Here is a 23,448-nt window from a genome sequence, read left to right on the forward strand (position 1 = left end):
TATCATGATAGCTGCTGCCAGACTTATCCACCTTACCAACCGCTCAGTGTCTGCCAACCCTCTACTTCAATCCCTACACTGGCTCCCAATCACCCAGCGAATTAAATTCAAAATTCTAACCACAACATACAAAGCCATTCACAACTCTGCCCCAAGCTACATCACTAATCTTGTCTCCAAATATCACCCAAATCGTCCTCTCCGCTCTTCTCAAGACCTCCTGCTTTCAAGCTCTCTCATCTCCTCCTCCCATGCTCGTCTCCAGGATTTCTCCAGAGCCTCTCCCATCCTCTGGAACTCGCTACCTCCATCTATCCGGCTATCCCCTACTCTTGCTACCTTCAGGCAATCCCTGAAAACTCATCTCTTCAGGAAAGCCTATCACGTCTCCAACTAATCTCCTACCACTTCCACCAGCTCATTCCCCACAGTTACAACCTTTTGTACCACCTGCCCCACCCTATTAGATTGTAAGCTCTTCTGAGCAGGGCCCTCTTAATCCTATTGTATTGTATTGTATTATATTATAACTGTATTGTCTCCCTTTTATATTGTAAAGCGCTGCGTAAACTGTTGGCGCTATATAAATCCTGAATAATAATAATAATAATAATGTGAACAACATGGCCTAAAACTTTAGGTATTGAGAATAAACAAGCTTTTGTATGCTATATAGTCCTCAGGCTCAGTTATTTTTTAATTGTGACAATTTGATTTTGTGTTTTAGGAAATGGATTGAAGGCACTCGGCTGTCTGATATTAGATTTAAGATTGTAGAATTTAACCCAATGGTCCTTAAAGGAAAAATTCGCCCTGATACAGCTTTCCCAGAGCTTCTTCAACCAGTAAGCCAATACACCAAATGCATTACACTGCCAATGCTCTCTGAGTTAAGTACATACGTTGTATGAAATAGAAACTCATATTGGATACAAATGGTGAATGCTTGCAATTTTGCTATATGGCAGGTGTGCTAGACCTAAAATTTATTACAAACTGTCAAAAATGTGTTTTATTTTGCTGTAATAGTCACGTGTAACAGACCTGTACACACGATCCGAAAATCGGAAGAAAAAAACGCTTTCGAAACGATCATATGATAATCAGATCGTTAGTACAGAGCTTTCAAGAGCCGATTACGACAGTTCATCCGATATAATCCAATTGGACAAACGCGAAAATTTTTCTCATATGATACCAGATCGTACGATTTTAGTTTAATCAGTACAGTTGTCGTCTGAGAATACAATACAAATACACTACAACACGACATCACTTCTGATTTTTTTATTCTGTCGTACGAGAATTTTCGTACCTTTAGGTACAATCATTGTACAATCAACTTTACATCTACCATACTAATAGGTAATAATTGAACTATCCAATCAATCAGTAGATAGTTAGGTGGACCCTTCGGCCTGGTTCACACCTATGCAGGTTGCAGTTTGCATATGGGATAGCAGTCAGCAGAATTTAAACACAATAAAACACACTATAACTTTTGATTGGAAAAATATTTTGCTGTGGTCTTTATTATTGGCCTTAATAAATAAATAATAAAAGATAAACTTTAGAACGCGTAAAACAGCTAAGCCACTACGGCTCAAGCTGTATAATCAAATAAAGGGGAATCTCCCCACTTTCAGCATATAACTTTATCACCTTTAAATAATTTGTTTAACTTTGTTTAAAATAAACTGTCCCCCTTGAAAGGTGACACTAGCCACATAATAAAGTTCTTAGCCGCGACACACAGAAAACCCCTTAAACTGCCCAGATACAGTGGTCACCTGACCTTCCCAGAGGCTAAGGGCCAATGGGAAGTCTTCCCGCAATTTTTAAAACGTGAGGAGATCTTTTTCAATTCCACACCACAATCCCCTTAACCGCCTGCCAACCAGCCGTCGCAGTTGTACTGGCTCGGCTGTGCGAATCGCCGTTATGTTACGTCGCTTCCTTTTTCGGGCACTAGTCGTGATCACCGCCGGGCTCCCGTGATCGCTAGGGGCACACCGAGAACCGGGATCTCTGTGTGTAAACACAGTTTCCGGTTCTCTGAGGGGACAAGAGACAGATCGTCTGTTCATAGAAAGTATGAACAGCGATCTGTCACCTCCCCTACACAGTCCCCTCCCCCCTTCAGTTAGAACACACACTAGGGAACACAATTAACCCCTTGATCGCCCCCTAGTGTTAACCCTTTCCCTGCCAGGGACATTTTTACAGTAATCAATGCATTATTATAGCACTGATCGCTGTATAAATGCCAGTGGTCCCAAAAATGTGTCAAAATTGTCCGACGTGTCCGCCATAATGTCGCAGTCCCGATAAAAATCGCAGATCGCCGCCATTACTAGTAAAAATAAATAAATAAATAAATAAAAATGCCATAAAACTGTCCCCTATTTTGTAGATGCTATAACTTTTGCGCAAACCAATCAATATACGCTTATTGCAATTTTTTTACCAAAAATATGTAAAAGAATACATATCGGCCTAAACTGAGGAAAAAAATAGTTTTTTTCTAAATTTTTAGGGGATATTTATTATAGCAAAAAGTAAAAAATATTTTTTTTCAAAATTGTCGCTGTTTTTTTGTTTATAGCGCAAAACATAAAAACGCAGAGGTGATCAAATACCACCAAAAGAAAGCTCTATTTGTGGGAAAAAAAAGGACATCAATTTTGTTTGGGTGCAACATCGCACGACCGCGCAATTGTCAGTTGAAGCGATGCAGTGCCGAATCGCAAAAAGTGTTCTGGTGAGGAAGGGGGTAAAATCTTCCGGGGCTGAAGTGGTTAAACTGCCCAGATACAGTGTCACCTGACCTTTCCAGAAGCCAAGGGCCAAAGGGAAGTCTTCCCGCAAATTTTAAACCTGAGGGGATACTAGAAACCCCGCTGCCGCAATCCCATGATGCAAGGGAGGCTTAAAACAGTTTTCCCCCCTTTTCCTTACATTTCAGGTGCATTTTGCATTTTTTAATACACGTTTTTGATCCATTGAAGTCTATGGAACCAAAAGCCAGAAAAAAGTCCCTGGCCCTTTCCATGAAATGCACAGGTGTAAACTACATACATAGCAAACCATGTTAACCGGTTCCCGATCGGCGCACGCCGATGTACGTCGGCAGAATGGCACGGCTGGGCAAATGGGTGTACCCGTACGTCCCTTTGAATTTTCCGCCGTGCCATTGCATGCGCGCGCGTGCCGGCCGGGAACTCCGTGAGTCGGGTTGTGGGTCCCGCGGACTCGATCACCACGGGGATACCCGCGATCGCCTCACAAAGAGGACGAACGGGGAGATGCTAAAGTAAACAAGCATCTCCCCGTTCTGCCTAGTGACCGTGTCACTGATCTCTGATCCCTGTGATTGGGAGCAGAGATCAGTGACGTGTCACATGTACGTGGGTGAAAATGTAGCGCTAATGGAAACTGTGTAAAACAGCTAAGTGGGCCAAAATATAATAAAATATGAGGAAACATGTAAATGCACATATGCAAAATGTGATCAACAAACAAACAAGTCCCAATGAGTGGTGAATCACAAATAAGTCAATGAAAAAAAGGTGGTGTATACATGAAGAGAGGTGTACATCAAGTTGAAGGCATCTTCCTGTAGGCAGTCAGTCAATAATGAATGGGTACTCTTACCAGAACCAATGGATCTGGATGTCAGCGACACCAGTTCAAACAGGCATGGACAGGAACAGCTTGAAGTATCCTGAGATGGTCAGCAAGGAGACTGGAGTAGACACAGGTATCATCGAGAGTCAGCTCTTCTCCAAAAGAACCACCACAGGGGAAGCAGCCCTTGGGCCAATGATGACCGGATGGATAGAATAAGCATATTCATGGTGATGGAATAAAGAGAAAAAATGCTCCAGATGGTGCAGCTCAAAAGCAAATCGGGTATTTATTTTCATAAAACCAGCGTATAATGGCATAAAATTGTGATCTGAGTTAAAAAAAGCAATGTGGAGAGCCAGAAAGCAAAGCCCTACGCTTTTCATCCTAATAGGACTGCTACAGGGGCATCACATGTAGCCACGCCCCCCCCCCCCCACAGTTAGTAACACATCCCTAGGACATACTTAACCCCTCCCTAGCCCCCTAGTGGTTAACCCCTTCACTGCCAGTTTCATTTACACAGGAATCAGTATAGTAAGCATTTGTATAGCACTGATTGCTGTATAAATGACAATGGTCCCAAAAATGTGTCAAAAATGTCCCATGTGTCCGCCATAATGTCGCAGTCACAATAAAATCGCCGATCGCCACCATTACTAGTAAAAAAAAAAAATTAATAATAAAAATGCCATAAAACTATCCCCTATTTTGTAAATGCTATAACTTTTGCACAAACCAGTCAATAAACGCTTATTGCGATTTTTTTTTACCAAAAATATGTAGAAGAATACGTATCGGCCTAAACTGAGGAAAAAAAAATGTTTTTTTAAATATTTTTTGGGGATATTTATTATAGCAAAAAGTTTTTAAAAAATGTATTTTTTTCAAAATTGTCGCTATTTTTTTGTTTATAGCGCAAAAAATAAAAACCCCAGAGGTGATCAAATACCACCAAAAGAAAGCTCTATTTGTGGGGGGGAAAAGGACCTCAATTTTGTTTGGGAGCCACATCGCACGACCGCGCAATTGTCAATTAAACTGACGCAGTGCCAAATCGCAAAAAAAAACGCACTGGTCAGGAAGGGGGTAAATTCTTCCGGGGCTGAAGTGGTTAAATGGGCTGTACTAGTGTGTTTCTGCAAAACTGAAAACGTGCTAAAAAATGCATAGGTGTGAACCAGACCTTCCAATACATACCAGTACTTATTGGTGGGTCTAAAGAAGATTGTACAATCAGATTATATATTGTTCAGCCTAAAACCTAGTACACATGGGCCAAACGTCAGGCGGTATTGGCCTGTTCAACAGAAACTAGCTGACATTCGGCCCCTGTGTACTGCAGCCCGCTGGGTTAAACGAAAAAAATTAAAAAATAGTTGTGTGTGTACATGAGTCATGTTTTTTTTTGCTCAACCAGCGGGTTGAACAAAAGAAAATGACTTGATTCCTGTATCCACACACTCAATGTAGATGGGGCAATCCCTCCCTCTGCGCTATTATATTCTGACAGCGGGGAAACTACAAATAGTATAGGATAAGGTCATGTCATACAGTCTTTTGGCCAGACTTTACCCCACTTTTTGACTTATTTTTGGATGAGACTCTGTACTGTACATGGGAAGACAGAGCAAATGAACACATGGTTACCCTGTATTTCTTTATGTAACCTACAGACACCCATTGGATCACTTTATTTTAATGTGGATATTTTGGAACAGGTTTTTTTGTCACTGATAATTTGGTGTATTCAGTGACCATTACATTATTTCACTTTAAAGCCACTCTATTGACTAAAAAAAATGTTGTAAAAGTTCCATGCAATAGAAGCCTCTGAATACTTTCCTCTCCAGCAGGCACCAATTTGAAAATCTGCTGTCTTCAAGCACTACAGACCTCAGGAGTGTTAATGCTCTTACATCACTACATGATTAAGGCCCCTTTCACACTGGGGCGGTGGGGGCGTCGGCGGTACAACAGCGCTATTTTTAGCGCTGCTGTACCGTCGTTCTTGCAGCTGTATTCGGCCGCTAGCGGTGCGGTTTTAACCCCCGCTGACGGCCGAAAAAGGGTTAAAATCACTCGTACAGCGCGGCTATATCCGCGGTATTGCCGCGGTATAGCCGCGCTGTCCCATTGATTTCAATGGGCAGGAGCGGTTTAAGAGCGGTGAATACACCGCTCCTTCACCGCTCCAAAGAAGCGGTTTGCAGGACTTTTTTCACCGTCCTGCCAGCGCACTGCTTCAGTGTGAAAGCCCTCGGGCTTTCACACTGAACAAACAGCGGAGGCTGTTTAGGGGCGGTTTGCAGGCGGTTTTTTAGCGCAATACCGCCTGCAAACCGCCCCAGTGTGAAAGGGGTCTTAGTAATGGTATCACTGCAAGATATAGTAGTGACTAAAGCCTCCTACACACAATGAGAATATTGGACGAATGATCGTCCATTTTTTTTTTTTTTGCATGCTAGCCTTATATCGAAAATGAAGAGGTTTATTAAAGTTACAAAAATTCTTGTACGACAGAATACAATTTCGGCAGTGATGTAATGTGTTGTATTGTACTGTAATGTAGTCTTTCATTCCCGAGCATGCGTGGTCTTGGTTTTCCGATATTTGCAGATGAATACTGTACTAATTGAATGAAAATCATTCATTCTGGTACCGTACGAGAAATTTTTTTGTGTTTGTCCCTTTGGATTATTTAGCATGAACTGTCCCGATAGGCTCTCGAAAGCTGTGTACTAACAAACAGATTATCGGACGATCTCTTTCAGTGCGATATTTTTCATTTGATTTTCTAATCATGTGTACTTGGCATTAGGGGCCAAAGAGAGGAACGATTTTATGTGTGACAGGGGACCAGGTATTCAACACACCCAGGAGTGTTTTAGATGTAAAGACTCTGCTGGAGGCTGTAGCTCTTAAAGAGAGAGGATTTCAGACCTGCCACCTTCCGGAGCGATAAGTACTCAAAGGCCCCTATTACAAAAAGTTTAATTGCTAAGCCTAATTGGAGCCGTGATATGTTTGTAAAAACTGTAATATTATTAGCAGTTTTATGGTATCCTAATTTATGGATTTTGTTTTAATTCTTTCACAAAGCTGAACTTTGTACGTTTCTACCTACCACTGCTCACCCAGGAACACGAGAAAGTCATTTATCTGGATGATGATATCATTGTATTAGGTGGGTTTCTTTTTAATATTATTGACATAAAGATCATGTGAATCTTTAAGTGTTTAGTGGTGACTGTCTTCTCCATTTGACTTTTATTCAGCATCTAAAACATCAGTTTAATGTTTTAATTCTCTAAAAAAAGAGGAGGGAATACAGTACATTTCAAAAAAGCTGACTTTTTAGTTTTGAGTTGTGTATTAAACACTGCAGAAAATACTGACTTAAAAATGACAGTTTAGTGGTTGATCATTCATGCATGATGTGACCTGACTCAGTGGTATCACAAACAGAAACCGTATTGTTACCCTATAAACTTTGAATTGTTGAGACAGTTTTCAGATGTCTATGGAAAGCTAAGAACTCCTAGCAAAAAAGAACATATTAGTATGACACTTACAGGTCTCATTATTTATTGTGCAGTCAGTGCATCATGTTAGCGTTATAAGAAGCTTTGTAACAGGAAGACTAAATTTAACTATTATAACACCTCGGGTACATGTACATTATGACTCAGAGGTTGGTCAAGGTGGCAGAACTTTGCAACATAGGAACAGGCTAAAAAACATGTGGCCTAAAGTGATTTGACAGATTAAATGTCACTTTAGGTGATCAGAGGCTATATTCAGTGTCAGGACAAGGTCCTTTGGCACCTAAGGCAAAATTGCCAATTTTGTTTTCATTTGGGAGAGTGTAGGGGAGGGTTAAAAGATTATATGATCACTATTTGGTGACCATGCCTGGAACTTCAGCACTTCTGGCGTTAAAGTGGAACTAAATGTACAAAATAAAAAATTGCAAACAAGCAGGTCTTTTACTGCAAACGAGACATGCAATGTGTTTTCTGCAATTAAATGCACTTACCTGCCTTTTCACAATCCACACAATCCAGGAATGCACACGGAGCTAAGGAATCTACATTATACATTTTAAGGAATGTAAATGCACAGCTACATTTACATTTCCAGCACAGTACCAGTGGATGAATCTTCCTCATAAGCGGAAGTGACGTCATCCCACGCTGGCCAATCATTATGGCTGGAGAACGGCACCAGGGAGAAGATGCCGTTGCCAGCGTCAGTCCATTGGGAAATAAGTATGTATGCCTTAAGTTCCACTTTATGTACACTGTATCACCTCTGCAATTCCTACTTTTAACCTGGACTACATACATTTCGGGTAGAGTACTTTCTTTACTACTCCACTTTACCCAGATGCACTATTGTAGGGCATTGGCTATTCTTCACATGATCAATGCTGCCAGAATGTGCGCACCTACACACTAGCGATACTAAAAACATTCCATTCTACAGGAATTGTCGACAATGTAGTCCTGCTGGATATACTATAAAAAGATGACAGAGTTTGAGAACATTATGTCTCATCTCTCCATACCTGAAAAAGAACATGGAATACCATTACTTCATGCCCCTACACAAACCCACACTTGTATTTTTTGCCTATAAGCTAGCTACATGCAATATCCCGAAAACCCACAAGGGGGGAATAAAACCTCAGCCCAGGGGTAGCAGAGGTGCAAACCCATTTACCCTCATGTCACATCCCTACCCCTTTTTTTTACCCCATTTCGCTATACCATCCTGGTTCTATGTAGCACCCATGTTCAAACTTTCCTTTCCCACTTCTCATATCTATAACAATCAGGGGCGGACTGACCATTGAGCCACCATCCACCGGGGACCTGCTGAGTGACCACAGTATTATACTGTTATATGCCTATTGATCTTTATATAAGTGTGAGTAGCCATTTGGCTGATTTTAACTAAATATACCATACGTTGCATCTTCTGCTGCACTTAGTTGTTGACGCACCTTGCTTTTCTCCCATTGTTCTTCCAGAGACTGCTTCGCTCTCAAGGGAGCTGCCACTAATGCAGCATATGTACAGAATACTCCCTGGACTTCATAGACTTTTAGTTGTTTTATCAGTGTGTTTCGGTAGCCTCTCATGCGCCATTCTATTTTGTCTTAGCATATTAAGGCATACTTACCTGTCAAACCGTGCCATCCAGCACTGCGCTATGATCGATCTGGCAGGTCACAGGCGCTCCCATATTCACCCAGTCTTCCTTCCAGGCCGCTTGAATGGCCGGGTCGTGATGACATCACATTGCGGTGGCACAGAACAGGGCCATAAATGTTCACTGAGCTGCACATGCATTGCTCAGTGTACATGACGGCTGACAGGTAGGAGGAAGCATTTATGATAGAAGAGCCCGATAGGGTCTCTTCTGTCATTAATACCCTGCCTGTCAGCAACTTTTCAAAAAACTAAGGTTACTACCGCTTTTAAATAAAATAAGGTAATTTTGAAATTGATGGCAGCAAGCCGTCTCAAAAATATGGGACCAAACAAAAAGCTGGCAAAGAACAACCCTAATTCCAAAAAAGTTGGGTTGTATCAAGCAATTCTCTTTTAGCAGCAAATTTAAAAAACAAAAACACAAGACAAACAAAAAAATATCAAAATATAGTAGAAAACACCTGTAGTAATTCCCCGAGGTGGTGAGTAGTCGGTGCACTGGCTTGTGGTGTCCTCCTAGCACTCAAGCAAACATGTAGGTGAAAGAAAGCCAGCAGCTCGATCTTTCGCAATGGATACATTTATAAATCCAGGTGTGGTACAAAAAAAATACAGAGCTTATGCATTTCAGCGTGTAGCCTTAATCATATCAATGGCATACCTGGATAAATAAATGTATTAATTGCGGAAGATCGATTCTTTCATCTAAACAAAAAAAGTAAATCAACCTTGAAAAGACTATTCATTTCTTTTAGAATTCGTTTAAATACTTTGCTTACAAATCCTCCCTTTAAATATACTCAACCATTTTTGTTTTTATCATTCACAGGTGATATTCAAGAACTTTATGACACAAAATTATCAAGGGGGCATATTGCTGCATTTTCTGATGATTGTGACTTACCATCACTACGAGATATTGCCATGAAAATTGGAATACAGGTACTAGGTCAATGTCCAAAATTCACATTTCTTTAAAAGGATCTAACTTATTTTCCTCCTATATGATCCTGTTAATAGTGCATTCCTTCTGCTGTTGAAAAACTCCTTCTGTCATGTAGACATGTGCACAACCAAAAAAATTTGTTTATTTTCGTTTTCGTTTCATTAGTTTATTATTTTTTTCGTTTTTCGGGTCATTCGTTATGATCGCGATTCGTAAATTCGTTCATTCGTAAATTCGTAAATGCGTTCATTCGTACATTCGTTCATTCGTAATTCGAACATTCGTTCATTCGTACATTCGTTCATTCGTACATTCGTACATTTTTACATTTGTACATTCGTAAATTCATACATTCGTAAAATCGTACATTTGTAAATTAGAAAATTCGGAAATTTGTAAATTCGAAGTTTGAAAATCCAAAAACCCGAAAATTCAAAAATCTGAAATAGTAACTAACTATTAAATTATAAGTATTGTATTTTCCTTTCAAACTTGACTGTCAGTGAACGTAACAAATACAAATTTAACCGAAGTTACGAATTATCCAAAACGAATGCTGCATCTACACAAATGGAACGGAACAAATTAATAATAAATAATAATAATAAAACGTTGTTATTATTATTATTGTTATTTATTATTATTAATTCATTACGTTCCATTCCGTTTTTTCGGATCATTCATAACTTCGGATAAATTTGTACGTGTTACGTTCACTAACAGCCAAATTTAAAAGGAAATTACAATACCTATAAATTAAAAGTTACTAGTAATTACTAATAGTTAAGTTATTATTAGTTAACTATTATTTCAGATTTCCGAATTTTCGAATTTACAAATTTACGAATTCACTAATTTACTAATGTACGAATGCACGAATGTACGAATGTAAATTGCGAATGTACGAATGTTCGAATGCCCGAATTTACGAATGTCCAATTTTATCGAATTTACGAATATTCGGAAAAAATTCGTTAAACGGGTTTTCGTTATTTCGGATATTCCCGAATTAACGAATTTATCGAAATTCGTTAAAAAACGAATTCGGAACGAAACGAATTGCACATGCCTACTGTCATGTATTACATAACTGCTAAGGGTGGGTAAACATTGTCGTTGACTAATCCAGTGATAGTTTCAGCCTATTTTGAAAGTGCCATGTTAAAGGCTTTAGTCTTGCGTGTCTTCCTACAGGACAATGCAGCAGCGCAACCAAAGCTGTGGCAGATTTCAGCTCTCTGAATCTCACTGTGATAAACTTTTTAATTCAGACCTGCAGATTGGGCTAATATGAGTGGTGGATACTTTACCTATCCAAAACTCCCTTTAAGCAGTATCCCCCACTCTTGCCAAATAAAAAATAAAAAAAAGTAATACATTGTAGCTTACCAATTGCTAGATGTGGTGGCTCCAATTGTTTCTGTTTTTTTCTTTTTTTTCACCTGGTGATCCAGTCATTCCTTTACCAGACCAAGCTGTCCAGCAAAAGTGGTACCTTGAGGATTGACACAATTTACCACTCACAGGTGTCAGATTTTATTGATTTATGTTAAACCTTTTTTACAAAATGCCATTAACGCTTTCAGTGCAGGTCGAAGCCCTAAACATCTTTAAATTTTTAGTTTTAATTAGTTGCCCAAAGTTGGGATTTAACAATAGGTCTGGAGGTACATGGGCAGCAGAAGGATTTAACCACTTTAGGGTTTAGACAAAGATACCCAACAAAACATAAATGGTGTTTGTTTGCCAAAGCACAGTGGTCATTAGTCATGTGTCTTCTCTTGCAGAACAGTTTCATGGGATTTCTAGACTACAGGAAGAAGTCTATTCAGAAGCTGGGCATAAGCCCTAGCACTTGTTCCTTTAACCCAGGAGTATTTGTAGCCAACATGACTGAGTGGAGGCAACAGCACATCACAAAGAAACTGGAAAAATGGATGAAGAAAAATGTGGAGTAAGTCACCTAATGCATGCCAAAAAGCCTCAACTCTGGGAAAATTATCCCTTGAAGTGGGGCTGTGCCCACACTGCACGGGTTACCTGCTCATTTAGTCTAGGGAAGAGGAGAAGCACTTACTCAAACCTCTGCCCCCCTGGTAGACAGCTCTCCCCCATGCTCTGTGGTTGGACTGCCCTTCATCATCATTAGGACATCATTGTTTCCTGCATCGGTCTTGAAGACATCAGGACCTTAGACCACCAGAGAATGTAGAAGATGTTGTGGGAATTGGTCTATCAGTGCGGAGGAGCAAAGGACCAGATAATTAGATCTTCTTTTCTATGTCCCCTAGTCCTAAATGAGCAATCAGTACTTGCAGTGTGGGCACGGCTCCACTGCAAGGGATCATATTTAGGTTTCCCAGAGTTGAGCTTTCATACATATCATGTCAATAACAACATTTAAAATTCACTGCTCAAAAAATTAAAGAAACATTTTTAATCAGAGTATAGCATCAAGTCAATTTAACTCCTTGTATATTGATCTGGTCAGTTAAGTAGCAGAGGGGGTTGTTATTCAGATTCAGCTGCTTTGGTGTTAATGAAATTGACAACAGGTGCACTAGATGGGAAACATTGAGACAATCTCCAAAACAGGAACGGTTTTACAGGTGGAGGCCACTGACATTTTTACCCCTACTCATCTTTTTGACAGTTTTTTACTAGTTTTGCATTTGGTTAGGGTCAGTGTCACTACTAGTAGCATGTAGATGTACAATATATCTTTGATGTGAGATCTAAGGCACTGCTGCCTCTCATGGCTAGATTTGAAGTAAGATTTGGTGAAGTCACTATTGTGCTCACTGTTCTCTTTCCTGGAGGCTCTGAAATGAGGAAACAGAACCCTGCCTCTACCAAAATTGCTGCCTCCATACAGACACACAGTGCAGAACAAGACATGGACAGTAATAGGGAAAGATCAGCTGTAGAGAGACCACCCACAGTCAGTGCTAGTGACTAGTCCTTTGTCCTCTCTCTGCCTTTTTAGGCGCAGTGTCCTGAGTTTAGTTTCTCTTGTGTTATGCGTCATGTTTTTATGTTAAGGCAGCGTATTTATTTTTAATGGACTATCAACACAGTGCAATGCATGTTTTAATGGACTTTAATGGAGCCCCTCTTTCTATTTTTTGTTGTGGGAGAGTACCCTTCAGTGGTGGCTGGTGCTCCATTTTTTGGGGGGGGCAAACAAACCACCTGACCCCCCCGTTTGGTCGGTCAATCAATGAAAACCCTCCACCCCCCCTCGTCGCTTGGTCGCTCGCCCAACAAGACCCCCCACTCGCCATCCGCCCACCAGCCCTGCACTTACCCCATCCAGGTCAGGGGCAGCTTCAGTGGCTTCTCCCCTGCTTCTGCTCCTGGCCTGCCAATATAATTGCGTCTCCTCTCGGCCAGTTGGGCCTGTTTCTTAAGGCCTGCTTCCTGATTGGCTGGGAGGAGAAGCAGGATACCAAAAGCAAATATAAATTCGCTATTGTCACACAAGTGGGTGGGCTCGGGTGCAGTGCTCTGCGCCCAAAACCCAACCTTTTTAAAGCCAGGCTCTAATCATATGCTTAAAAAAAAAAAAATTGAAATTCATACATCTGGCGCCCTGCATGTAGAGTAGGGGCCGGGCGCATCGATTAGGGAGGAGGCGCCCCTAATGGAGCGGCCACCCCTGGTACCCTTTATCCTTATGGATCAAAAGTGGCGGGAAGCCAAATGGCATAGGAGTCCTACATTTTCTTTATTGACACAAATGAATATTGACCTTTATACATGCCAGGTCCTACTATCTAGTGAGTCTTCACCTTGAACATCTAGTGGTGCTTAGTGTTCGTCATAGAAGTCGACATTTTGTGCACCGATTTCTTGATATAGTGATTGGTCAATCTGCAGAATTTTATGACTGGACATTTATTTTATGATACTTATTGAGGATATGGTAGGTGAATGGCAAATACACCACAATGGTTTTGGATTTTGACAGTTTCTTTTATAGCGCTGCAATTTACATTTAAATTTAAAGTGGATGTAAACCCTCACATATACCCAGTGAAGTGAACAGCCTCAGTTGATACACAGAGATGAAACAAATCATCCTACATATGTTTTGATGTATATCTGCAGTCCTCAGATTTATATACTGTTTAGAAAGTACAGGTCCTGTTAGAATTTTCTCTTCCTGATTCACCTGTGGGTGTTGATTCTTTGCTTACACTGGGAGACAGCTGATTGGAGGAAAGTCACACACGCCCTCTCCACATTGGCAGAGACTTGCAGAGCTGTGCTGTGAATGGACCAGCTCTCTGCTAATCTAATTATAGCACCCACCCTGACACAAAATTCAGGCTGGTTTTATCACAGTTAATAGAGAACCTGTCAGAAGTTATCATGCTGATAACAGAAGAATGGAGCAGGAGGAAGCCACGGGACTTAGGGCTTTGGAGAGAGATAAGAAAATCAGGTTTACATCCACTTTAACATTTACCAAACCGTTACTGCAAGTGAATCAATCACAATTGTTTAAAACACATGCCCCAGGAAGATACCGTGCAGTGAATGTTTGGTGAATGTCACATTTCACTGCTTTATAAATATACTCTGTAGTGAGTGTGAAAAAGATCAATCCCCAGACAGTTTATTAGCAACACTGTGCTTTCTTTCAGGGAGAATCTATACAGCAGTACTGTTGGAGGAGGTGTAGCTACTCCTCCCATGCTTATCGTTTTCCATGATAAATATTCCCCAATCACTCCAAACTGGCACATCAGACATCTGGGTGAGTATACGCTGTCATTTCATTATGCAGGAATGCTATTTAGGTAAATGATGTAACTTTTATACAAAATTCAATAACATTTAAATAGAATTTAAACCAATCTGTTACATTTTAAACATTTAGATGATCTATGCTACCCACCCAAATATATGTAATTTTGTTCATCCCCTCTTGTAATTCTCACCCTTACAACAATGTGTAGCCAGAGGGTGGAATCACCCTTTAAAGCTGAACTCCAGGCAGAAAAAAATCCCAGTTGATGCAGATATGTTAATTAAAAAAAGTATTTTTTAAAAGCAACTAGTGTAAATACGTGAATTTGACCTCTTGCTATTCCCTATACAGCAAAGCTCAGGTTGGGGAGGGAAGTGCTTCACCAGGGGCCAGCCTGTTATGCTCCAGTGCTTACATGCTAACAAGAAGCGTGCTGATAGAAAGGCAGAGGGGAGTAACCAGGAGCAGGGCCATCTTTAATACTGATTGAACCCTGGGCAAACATTTTCTTGCCCCCCCCCCCCCCCCCCATGTAATTTTGCTCTCCACCTGCTCTGAGACATACAATAAACAGCAGTTAGACTCAAAATCAGTTTACTGAATCAGATCAGGCAGCGATTGAGATTGGTTGCCAGAGGTTACAGTGTATCATTACTGGAAGTACATCTCTAGTAAATGGGCCAAATACGGGGTAAAATTTTACAAGCTATGCGACAGGTCCATGGGATATACATACAACTAATTTTTGAGGGAAAGGACAGCCTGCTACAGCAAAATTGTTTGCCAACTTGTGGAGCTGCTATTCTAGAAAGGTTACAATTTGTATGTAGATCATTTCTACACATTTCCCCCACTATTCCGCCCAGCGCTTTATTTTGGCCTAGGCCGATAAGGCCCAGGCCTAGGGCGGCAAAAAAGCTTCCCCCCCTGCATGAAACCCCCCTAACCTCCACTGTGCTGCTGAGCTGTATATCAGAGCAGTGTGAGCGTCATCGGGGCAGGCAGAAGTAGCAGCTTCATCAGTGAGCTGGGCCCTGCACCAATCCAGAGGCAGCTGAATGTCACTGGCAGCGGCAGAGGTGGGGTCTGCATGAGCGGGAAGTCCGGGAAGATGAGGATGCTGGACAAGCTGTTTGAGTCTAATGGGTTTATGGCTGTCTGTGCGGGGGCCGGGGGGGGGGGGGGGGAGATCTCCTGGAGGAGAGGAAGATGTTGAGATGTCTGGTTGGGGAAGGTAACTGTCAGCACCAACACAGATGGCACCAGGTGAGGCTGACAAGACTGCACAGCACAGATGTGACAAGCAGGGACAGTGCCCAGGACAGCTTGCTCTGGATTCTGTTACATGCAGAATACCATTGATTGATAATTAATAGATGTCTCTGGGTCTAACAGGTTGGATACTGGTGCCTGGGTGTTGCTGGTAGTGTGACGGTGCCTGAGTGTTGCTGGCAGCATGGCGGTGCCTGGGTGTTGCCGGCAGCATGGCGGTGCCTAGGTGTTGCTGGCAGCGTGGCAGTGCCCAGGTTTGCATGACAGTGATGGAAGTCGCAGGGAAGCTTTGAATTTGCCTACTGACAAGTCCAAATTTATACCTTTGTCCAACTTCCTTGTGTCACCCTTCTAATCCCCCTGAGCAATATATGTATATGTGTTTAAAGACGTTTGTGTATGTACATTACTCTTGACCCCTAATCCTGTACAATCACAACTGTTTTTTTTTTTTTTTTTTATGCTTGTTCATAATGTTGGCAAAGACTGATGCTCCTCTGAAAAGCAATTCATGCTCGGATCTCTTTTTAGAGGAATTTGACATGCAGTGAAGAGACAATAAGTTGCCTCCTCAATGCCTCTTTTAATCCACTTAAATGCAATATCACAGTGCCACAACTGCGTGCAATGTACATGGTTGCAGGTTGGTGACCCCATTCACCTGGGGATACACTTCCTGCCGTGCTATGCCCGCAGTCTCTGACCGTACCTTGTGCCATGCCCGCAGTTTTTGACTGTCCCCTGTACCATGCCCGCAGTTTCTGACCGTCTCTTGTGCCATGCCCGCAGTTTCTGACTGTCCCTTGTGCCATGCCTGCAGTCTATGTGGACTGTGATGTAAGGGGGAGCTCTGTGGACTCTTGTGTAAAGAAAGGGCAGTGTTTACTAGAAACCCCTTACATCAGAATTTCCTTTTACACCAGAGTCCACAGCAGTCCCTTTTACATCAGAGTTCTGTGGCCTGTGGGACAGCATGGGCCAACCACAAGGGGTTCCCACAAAGCTTGGTCACCACGAAACTAAAATGGGGGGAAAACAGACAGTTTGCGTAATGAAGCAATACTAACCCTAAAGTGGAGTGATAAAAGAGAAATCTATATATATCCTTTCCTTAATATACAATGACACCAAACAAGTAGAGATGGGCCAAAACCCCCCCGCCACCACCACCACTCATTTGGTTCGCGCCAGAACTCTCGAACATCGCAAAAGTTCGTACTCAAACCACAAACCTTATTAACATCTGTGAGACCTGAGCTGGAAAAATCAAAAGTCCCCATTTTGAAGGTTTATATGCAAGTTATTGGCCATAAAAATGGTATGGGGGCCCGGGTACTGCCCTGGGGGACATGTATCAATGCACAAAAATGTTTTAAAAAATATATTTTTTACAGGAGCAGTGATTTTATTAATGCTTAAAGTGAAACAATAAAAGTGAAAAATTCCTTTAAATATAGTGCCTGGGGTGTTCCCTTAGTCTGTCTCTAAAGTGGTGCATCTGTACCGTGTGTAGAACCTGCTGCAGCAAAACTGACTTTTATAAAGAAAAAAAAAAGACATTTAAATTGCTGGCAATACAATACCATTTCTGGCAATACTAAAATATTAAATAAAAATGGCTTGGGGCCCCCCCAATCCATACCAGGCCCTTGGGGTCTGGTATCGATTTTAAGGGGAACCCCACACCAAAATTTTAAAAAATATTGTGGGGTCCCCCCCAAATCCATACCAGACCTTTATCCGAGCATGCAGCCACATGCTCTTAACATAGGGGGGTGCTTTGGGGCAAGGGGGGCTCTGTCCCCCCTATCCCAAAGTACCTTTTCCCCATGTTGATGGGGACAAGGGCCTCTTCTTAACAACCCAAAAAACACCAGTCCATCCAGTTAAACCCACATGGAACAGAAAACTAAAAAAAAAACACACACACACAAACAGAAAACTTCCATATACATAATCCTATATCCACAGTTGATCCAGGGGAAGGCAAAAAAACAGAAAAAAAAACAATAAGGCTGGGTTCACACATATGCCAGATGCAGCTCGCAGCAGGGGTCCGGCGTGTCCCTGTTCTCCGTCTCAGGGATGAATCAGGCCCAAATTTTTGCCTGAATTCGTACCTGAAACGGAGCCAAAGACGCACAGAACCCTGTGCAATCCGTTCCATAGAGAGCCGTCACAATCTCCTGTTATGCAAATTGAATCCACATTCCATTCACACTAGTGTGAACCCAGCCTAAAGGATGATCCAATTTTCTCCAGCAGAGAAAAATCCTTCCTAGTCCCCTAAGAGGCAATCAGATATTCCCTGGATCAATTTTACCTACATAGCTCCCAACTGTCCCTGGTTTCGAGGCACTGTCAATGATTTGGAACAAAGTCCTTCTGCCCTCCTTTCCTTTTTATTTGTCCCTCATTTTGGTATGATCTACTGTATATAGTTGTCTATAAAATGCACTATTTATCATTCAAAAAGTGTTTTTCAGAGCTAAACTATTCATCCTGTTTCTAGGTTTCTGCATTGGTAAACTTCAAAAGCCAGTATAAAGGATTGTTAGTAGTAAAAAAAAAAAAAAAATCTTATTTCCCGCTTGTGTGATTGCTTCAGTGACTTTCTTGAGAGTCTGCAATCGGACAAATTTACAAGCATCCCCTGCAATACTTACTAAACTCGTTGCAAGGTATATAAAATTACAAGGAGAAGACTATACCCACAAAATTGGCGCTTCACTTCAAACAATTCACCTAAAGCTGAATTCCAGACACAATTTAATGCAGTTAGGTTTAAGTTATAAATCATTACAAGCATTTTTTTTAAAATGCAGCTAGTGTATATTCCTTAGAACCTTTATCAGCTTATTGAAATCCCCTACACAGCAGCAGACTGGAAAAGGAAGTTGTAGAACTTGAAGCCAGTCATATGTGCTGCATACTAATATGTTGACAGAGAAAGCAAAATTAGCAAAAAGATTATCCTTCAGGCTGGGTTCACACTATTGCAATGTCAGACATTGCATGTGATTCGCACCGCATGCTGTGCAGATCACATGCGATGTCTGTGCAATGCGAATTCAGCCATACAGACTGTATGGCTGAATTTGCATCGCATTCGGACCAAAATGGTGCAGGACCCTTGTTTTGGTCCGCACTGGAACCGATCTGGGGGTGTCATTAACCTTGTATTGACACCCACCGTGATTCGCTTAGGGCAGTGTGAACTGCCTGCGAGAGACATGTGACGCGGGAACTCGCACAGGAATCTTGCCTTTTCCCGCATTGCATATGTGTGAACCCAGCCTCACTTTCCAAGCAGCCTCTGGTTTTTAAGCTTATGAAGCACCCACACTTACAATTATAAAACTGAGGAGATTTCCAGAGAAACAAGTATTTAAAGAGAACAGAAAGAGAAAATGTATTTCCCCACAAATACAAATACTTGTGGCAGGCTGACTTAAGGAGAAGTCCAGCTAAAGCTCATTTGGCTGGACTTCTAAGGATCACTGGAGTGCAATTCGTTTTGCACTCCCTGTGACCTGTTTTCAACAGAGAGCGGACTAAAGTCCTCTCTCTGCTGACGTCACCAATGCCAGTCCAGGCACCGCGTCATCCCGACCACAGAGTCTGGATCCGCCAGGTGCCTGGACTGACACCCCGCGCAGCCTCTCAGCGGCTCGCTCCACCCCCTCCACAGCCCAGCGCTCCAATGAGTGAGGATGGAGAAGAGCAGAGAGCTGTGACTGACAGTCTACAGCTCTCTGCTCACGGAGCTGTGAAAACCGAGGGATCGGCGATGTTCGATCTGTTGGTTTTCAGCGAGGAGGCGCCAGGGGACAGATGCAGCATTGGTCTGATGCTGCATCCACCTAGGTAAGTATGATTGGGGGAAAAAAAATACCCATACTTCTCATTTAAGGCTGTACTCCAGGTATAAGCTTAAAGCGGAGCTCCACCTAAAAGGGGAAGCTCCACTTTAAATACTCCTACCCCCCTCCCCTGCCACATTTGGCATGTAATTTTTTGGGGGGTGGGGAGCAGGTACCTAGTTTTGACAGTTCCCCTCTCTCCCTCCCTCCCGTCTTCTGGGACACGTCACAGGTCCAAGAAGACTACCAAACCATTCAGGAGATGCAGTGCGCACCTGGCTGTGAAGCCTCAAGCTGTCAAAGCCGGGTGCCCACAGTTAAAATGCCAGCGCTGGGGAGAGAACCGAGGGCTCGGGTGAGCACATCACTGGATCGTGGGACAGGTGAGTGTGTGCCTATTAAAAGTCAGCAGCTACACTTTTTGTAGTTGCTGACTTTTAATAAACAGAAATTACTGGAGCTCCTCTTTAAATGCATTGGACAAGGTGGAGATTGTGACTTCACTGCCGCTCCTCTCTACCTCATCAAATTTTATTAATTTAAAAAATACAAGGTATTCTGTAAATGGCAGCGGTGCTAATCAGGCACAGGACCAGGAAGATAATGATGAATCTGGAGTAGTGTAACTATGCAATTATGATCATAAGTAGAAGTCTGGTTTAACATGAATATGGCATTTATCATGTGATTTTTAAGTGTTATAAAATCTTACTTTCAATGGACTGCTGTTTCTGTGATAGCAGTATGTTTTTTGTTTTTGCAGGATGGAGTCCAGATGATCAGATATCTGAGAGTGTCCTTAGTGATGCCAAGCTACTTCACTGGAATGGAAGATACAAACCCTGGCAAATTCCAAGCTCACACAGCAAACTCTGGGAGAGATGGTTTATTCCAGACCCCACAGGAAAGTTCCAGATCCACAAACTGTGACCCACAGCTCACTTCCCCAAGGTTGTTTACTAGTATATTGCTGAGGACAATAAAGAGTACCTGTGCTTAAAGTACACCTGTCATGAGAGAGACTGCCATTGCAGATCCCCTTCTGAAAATGCTATAGTTAGCTGGCTGTTATCCTGACAAAATGTCTTCTGTCCTTTATAAATCACTGACCTGGAAATATGCAAAATCAAAGAAACATCAAAGATCCTTATCCACAACCACATCTAGGTTTGGGGAAGTGGCAGGTTATATGCATGAAGGTAAAAAACCTTCTGTGTGCAGCAGCCCCCCAAAATACTTACCTGAGCTCCACCTTGATCAAGCAATGTGCATGCGATCATCCGCTTTTCGGGGGACTCTCCCTCCTCATTGGCTGAGATACTCCCGCTGCTGTCAATCACAGCCAGTGAGCCGATGAGGTGAGAAAGGGGATGGGGCCCAGCCACGTCTCCGTCTCTGAATGGACATGCAGAGCAGCAGCTTGGGAACGCGCCTGCTTGGGTGCCCCCATTGCAAGCTGCTTGCTCTGGGGAAACTTGACAGGAGGGAGGGGCCAAGAGCGCCAGCAGGGCACCCGAGGAGGATCATGGCTGCTCTGTGCAAAACCACTGCATAGAGCAGGTAAGTCACTTTAAGGCTGGGTTCACACTGATGTGAATTGGATGCAGGTTTTCCTGCATCCAATTCTCATGACAGGTGAGTGTGACTGGCTCTCAACAGATCCGTTTCACACATCTCTGGGGCAGCTGCGGAGTGCATTGTACAAGGGTCCTGTGCATCTTTGGCTCAGTTTTGGGTCCAAATTCAGGCAAATTCAGGCCTGATTCATCCCTGAAATGGAGAACAGGGACACATCGGACCCCCTGCTGTGAGTTGCGTCCGCACACAGTATGAACCTGGCCTACAGCAACCATAACCATGATAATGATAACCATGCAATTACCATTTTCAGATAAGATATCAGTAATGTAATTAAAGTGGATAGTCCACCAAAGTGTACGTATAAACAAATTCAACTAGTAAATGCAGGTGCATTTTGGAGCTCACTAGTACCTATGATTATCTTTACACCTGTTCCTTTGTGTATACAGGGCCTGGACTTCTTCCAAACGGGGATGTGCCAGAACTTAAAGTACAACTATAGGCAAAACTTTTTTTTTTCCATTTTGGATAGAGTAAGGGAGGGTTCTACCAACTGCCAGATTTTTATTTTTTTTGCACCATCGGTGTCCCACTGGGGAGATTTCCCTTCATTTTCTGGCCGGTAGCCAAACAGGAAGTGAAAGAAAATCCCTGAAAAATAAGGGAATGCTTTGGGGACCTCCAGATCATCAGAACTATTGGAAGATTTCCCCTACATTACTTTTCTGGGGACAACCCAAAATTTAGGATTTTTTTTACTTTCACTTTCAATGATAATGGTAAACAGGACAAACAGAGAGGGTGAATCTCCATAACAAGGGCACAGACAACAATAAAAACTGACAAGCGTTCTAATCACTCAAAAAAAGTTTAGTCATACTTTAAGCAGAAGTTGAGATTTGCTCATATGAACATCCTAAAGCCTCATACACATGATAGAACTTTGTACAAACTTTCCTGTAGATTTTTGTACAAAGGGCGTTGGCCGTAAACTAATTAAGCATACACACGGGAGGACTTTTCATCCAACTTTCACCAAATCACGTGGTTTGTCAGCTCTTTGCCACCGCCCTTTGGTTAACTTCTGTATTGTTGTCTGATCTTTTGCATTGGTTCTGAGCATGCCTGTTTGTACAGTAAGTGACCGCGATATTGTGTCAATCTCATCGCTGTTATCGGCGAGATTTGACACCTGCGAGCCCCGTCGCGGGAGCCAGCTCGCTTATCGGGAAAGGAAAAATTTGTTTTTTTCTTTCGCGATGAGTGACAAGCATTGCCGACAGGTGTTTGGTATGAATCATGAGGGGGAACTCCATGCCAAATTTTAAATAATAAACCGGCATGGGTTCCCCTCCAAGAGCATACCAGGCCCTTAGGTCTGGTATGGATTTTAAGGGGAACCCCCTACACTGAAAAAATGGTCTGCGGGTCCCCCCAAAGTCCATACCAGACCCTTATCCGAGCACGCAGCCCGACTGGTCAGGAAAGGGGGTGGGGACGAGCGAGCGCCCCCCTCCTGAACTGTACCAGGCCGCATGCCCTCAACATGGGGGGTGGGCGCTTTGGGGCAGGGGGTGCCCTGCGGCCCCCCATCTCAAAGCACCTTGTCCCCATGTTGATGAGGACAAGGGCCTCTTCCCGACAACCCTGGCTGTTGGTTGTCAGGGTCTGCGGGCGGAGGGCTTATCGGAATCTGGGAGCCCCCTTTAATAAGGGGGCCCCCAGATCCCGGCTCCCCACCCTATGTGAATGAGTAGGGGTACATTGTATCCCTACTCATTCACCTGGGGAAAAAAAGTGTCAATAAAAAAACACACTAGACAGGTTTTTAAAGTAATTTATTAGGCAGCTCCGGGGGTCTTCTTGCGACTTCAGGGGTCTCTTCCAACTTCTCCGCTCTCTCCGGCCTCTTCTCCAGGTGTCTGGTTCTTCTCCCGCTCTCCGGCCTCTTCTCCAGGTCTCCGGTTCTTCTGCTGGGTTCCTCCGCTGTGGCAAAAGAGCAGAAGATAGCGGAGGAACCCGGCGGAAGAACCGGAGAGCGGGAGAAGAACCGGAGACCTGGAGAAGAGGCCGGAGAGCGGGAGAAGAACCGGACACCTGGAGAATAGGCCGGAGAGTGCGGAGAAGTCGGAAGAGACCCCCCAAGTCGGAAGAAGATCCCCGGAGCTGCCTAATACATTACTT

General features: G+C 42.7%; 1 protein-coding gene across 2 annotated transcripts in view; it reads left to right on the forward strand.

Moving 5' to 3' along the window:
- GLT8D2 (glycosyltransferase 8 domain containing 2) overlaps positions 1 to 23,108 on the forward strand; it is a 34,773-nt gene extending 11,665 nt beyond the window's left edge. Inside the window, exons 6-11 of one of the 2 annotated variants that reach the window (XM_073620297.1) lie at positions 728 to 845; positions 6,730 to 6,814; positions 9,676 to 9,788; positions 11,580 to 11,746; positions 14,442 to 14,554; positions 20,427 to 23,108. In XM_073620297.1, the coding sequence (XP_073476398.1) occupies positions 728 to 845; positions 6,730 to 6,814; positions 9,676 to 9,788; positions 11,580 to 11,746; positions 14,442 to 14,554; positions 20,427 to 20,683 (853 nt within the window). In that variant the 3' untranslated portion in view covers positions 20,684 to 23,108. The remainder of the gene's footprint in view (positions 1 to 727; positions 846 to 6,729; positions 6,815 to 9,675; positions 9,789 to 11,579; positions 11,747 to 14,441; positions 14,555 to 20,426) is intronic. The other variant, XM_073620298.1, reaches the window with a different exon arrangement.
- Positions 23,109 to 23,448: the final 340 nt, after the last annotated feature.

This window comes from Aquarana catesbeiana, linkage group LG03 (genome assembly GCF_042186555.1).
Source record: "Aquarana catesbeiana isolate 2022-GZ linkage group LG03, ASM4218655v1, whole genome shotgun sequence".
NCBI classification, from domain to species: domain Eukaryota; kingdom Metazoa; phylum Chordata; class Amphibia; order Anura; family Ranidae; genus Aquarana; species Aquarana catesbeiana.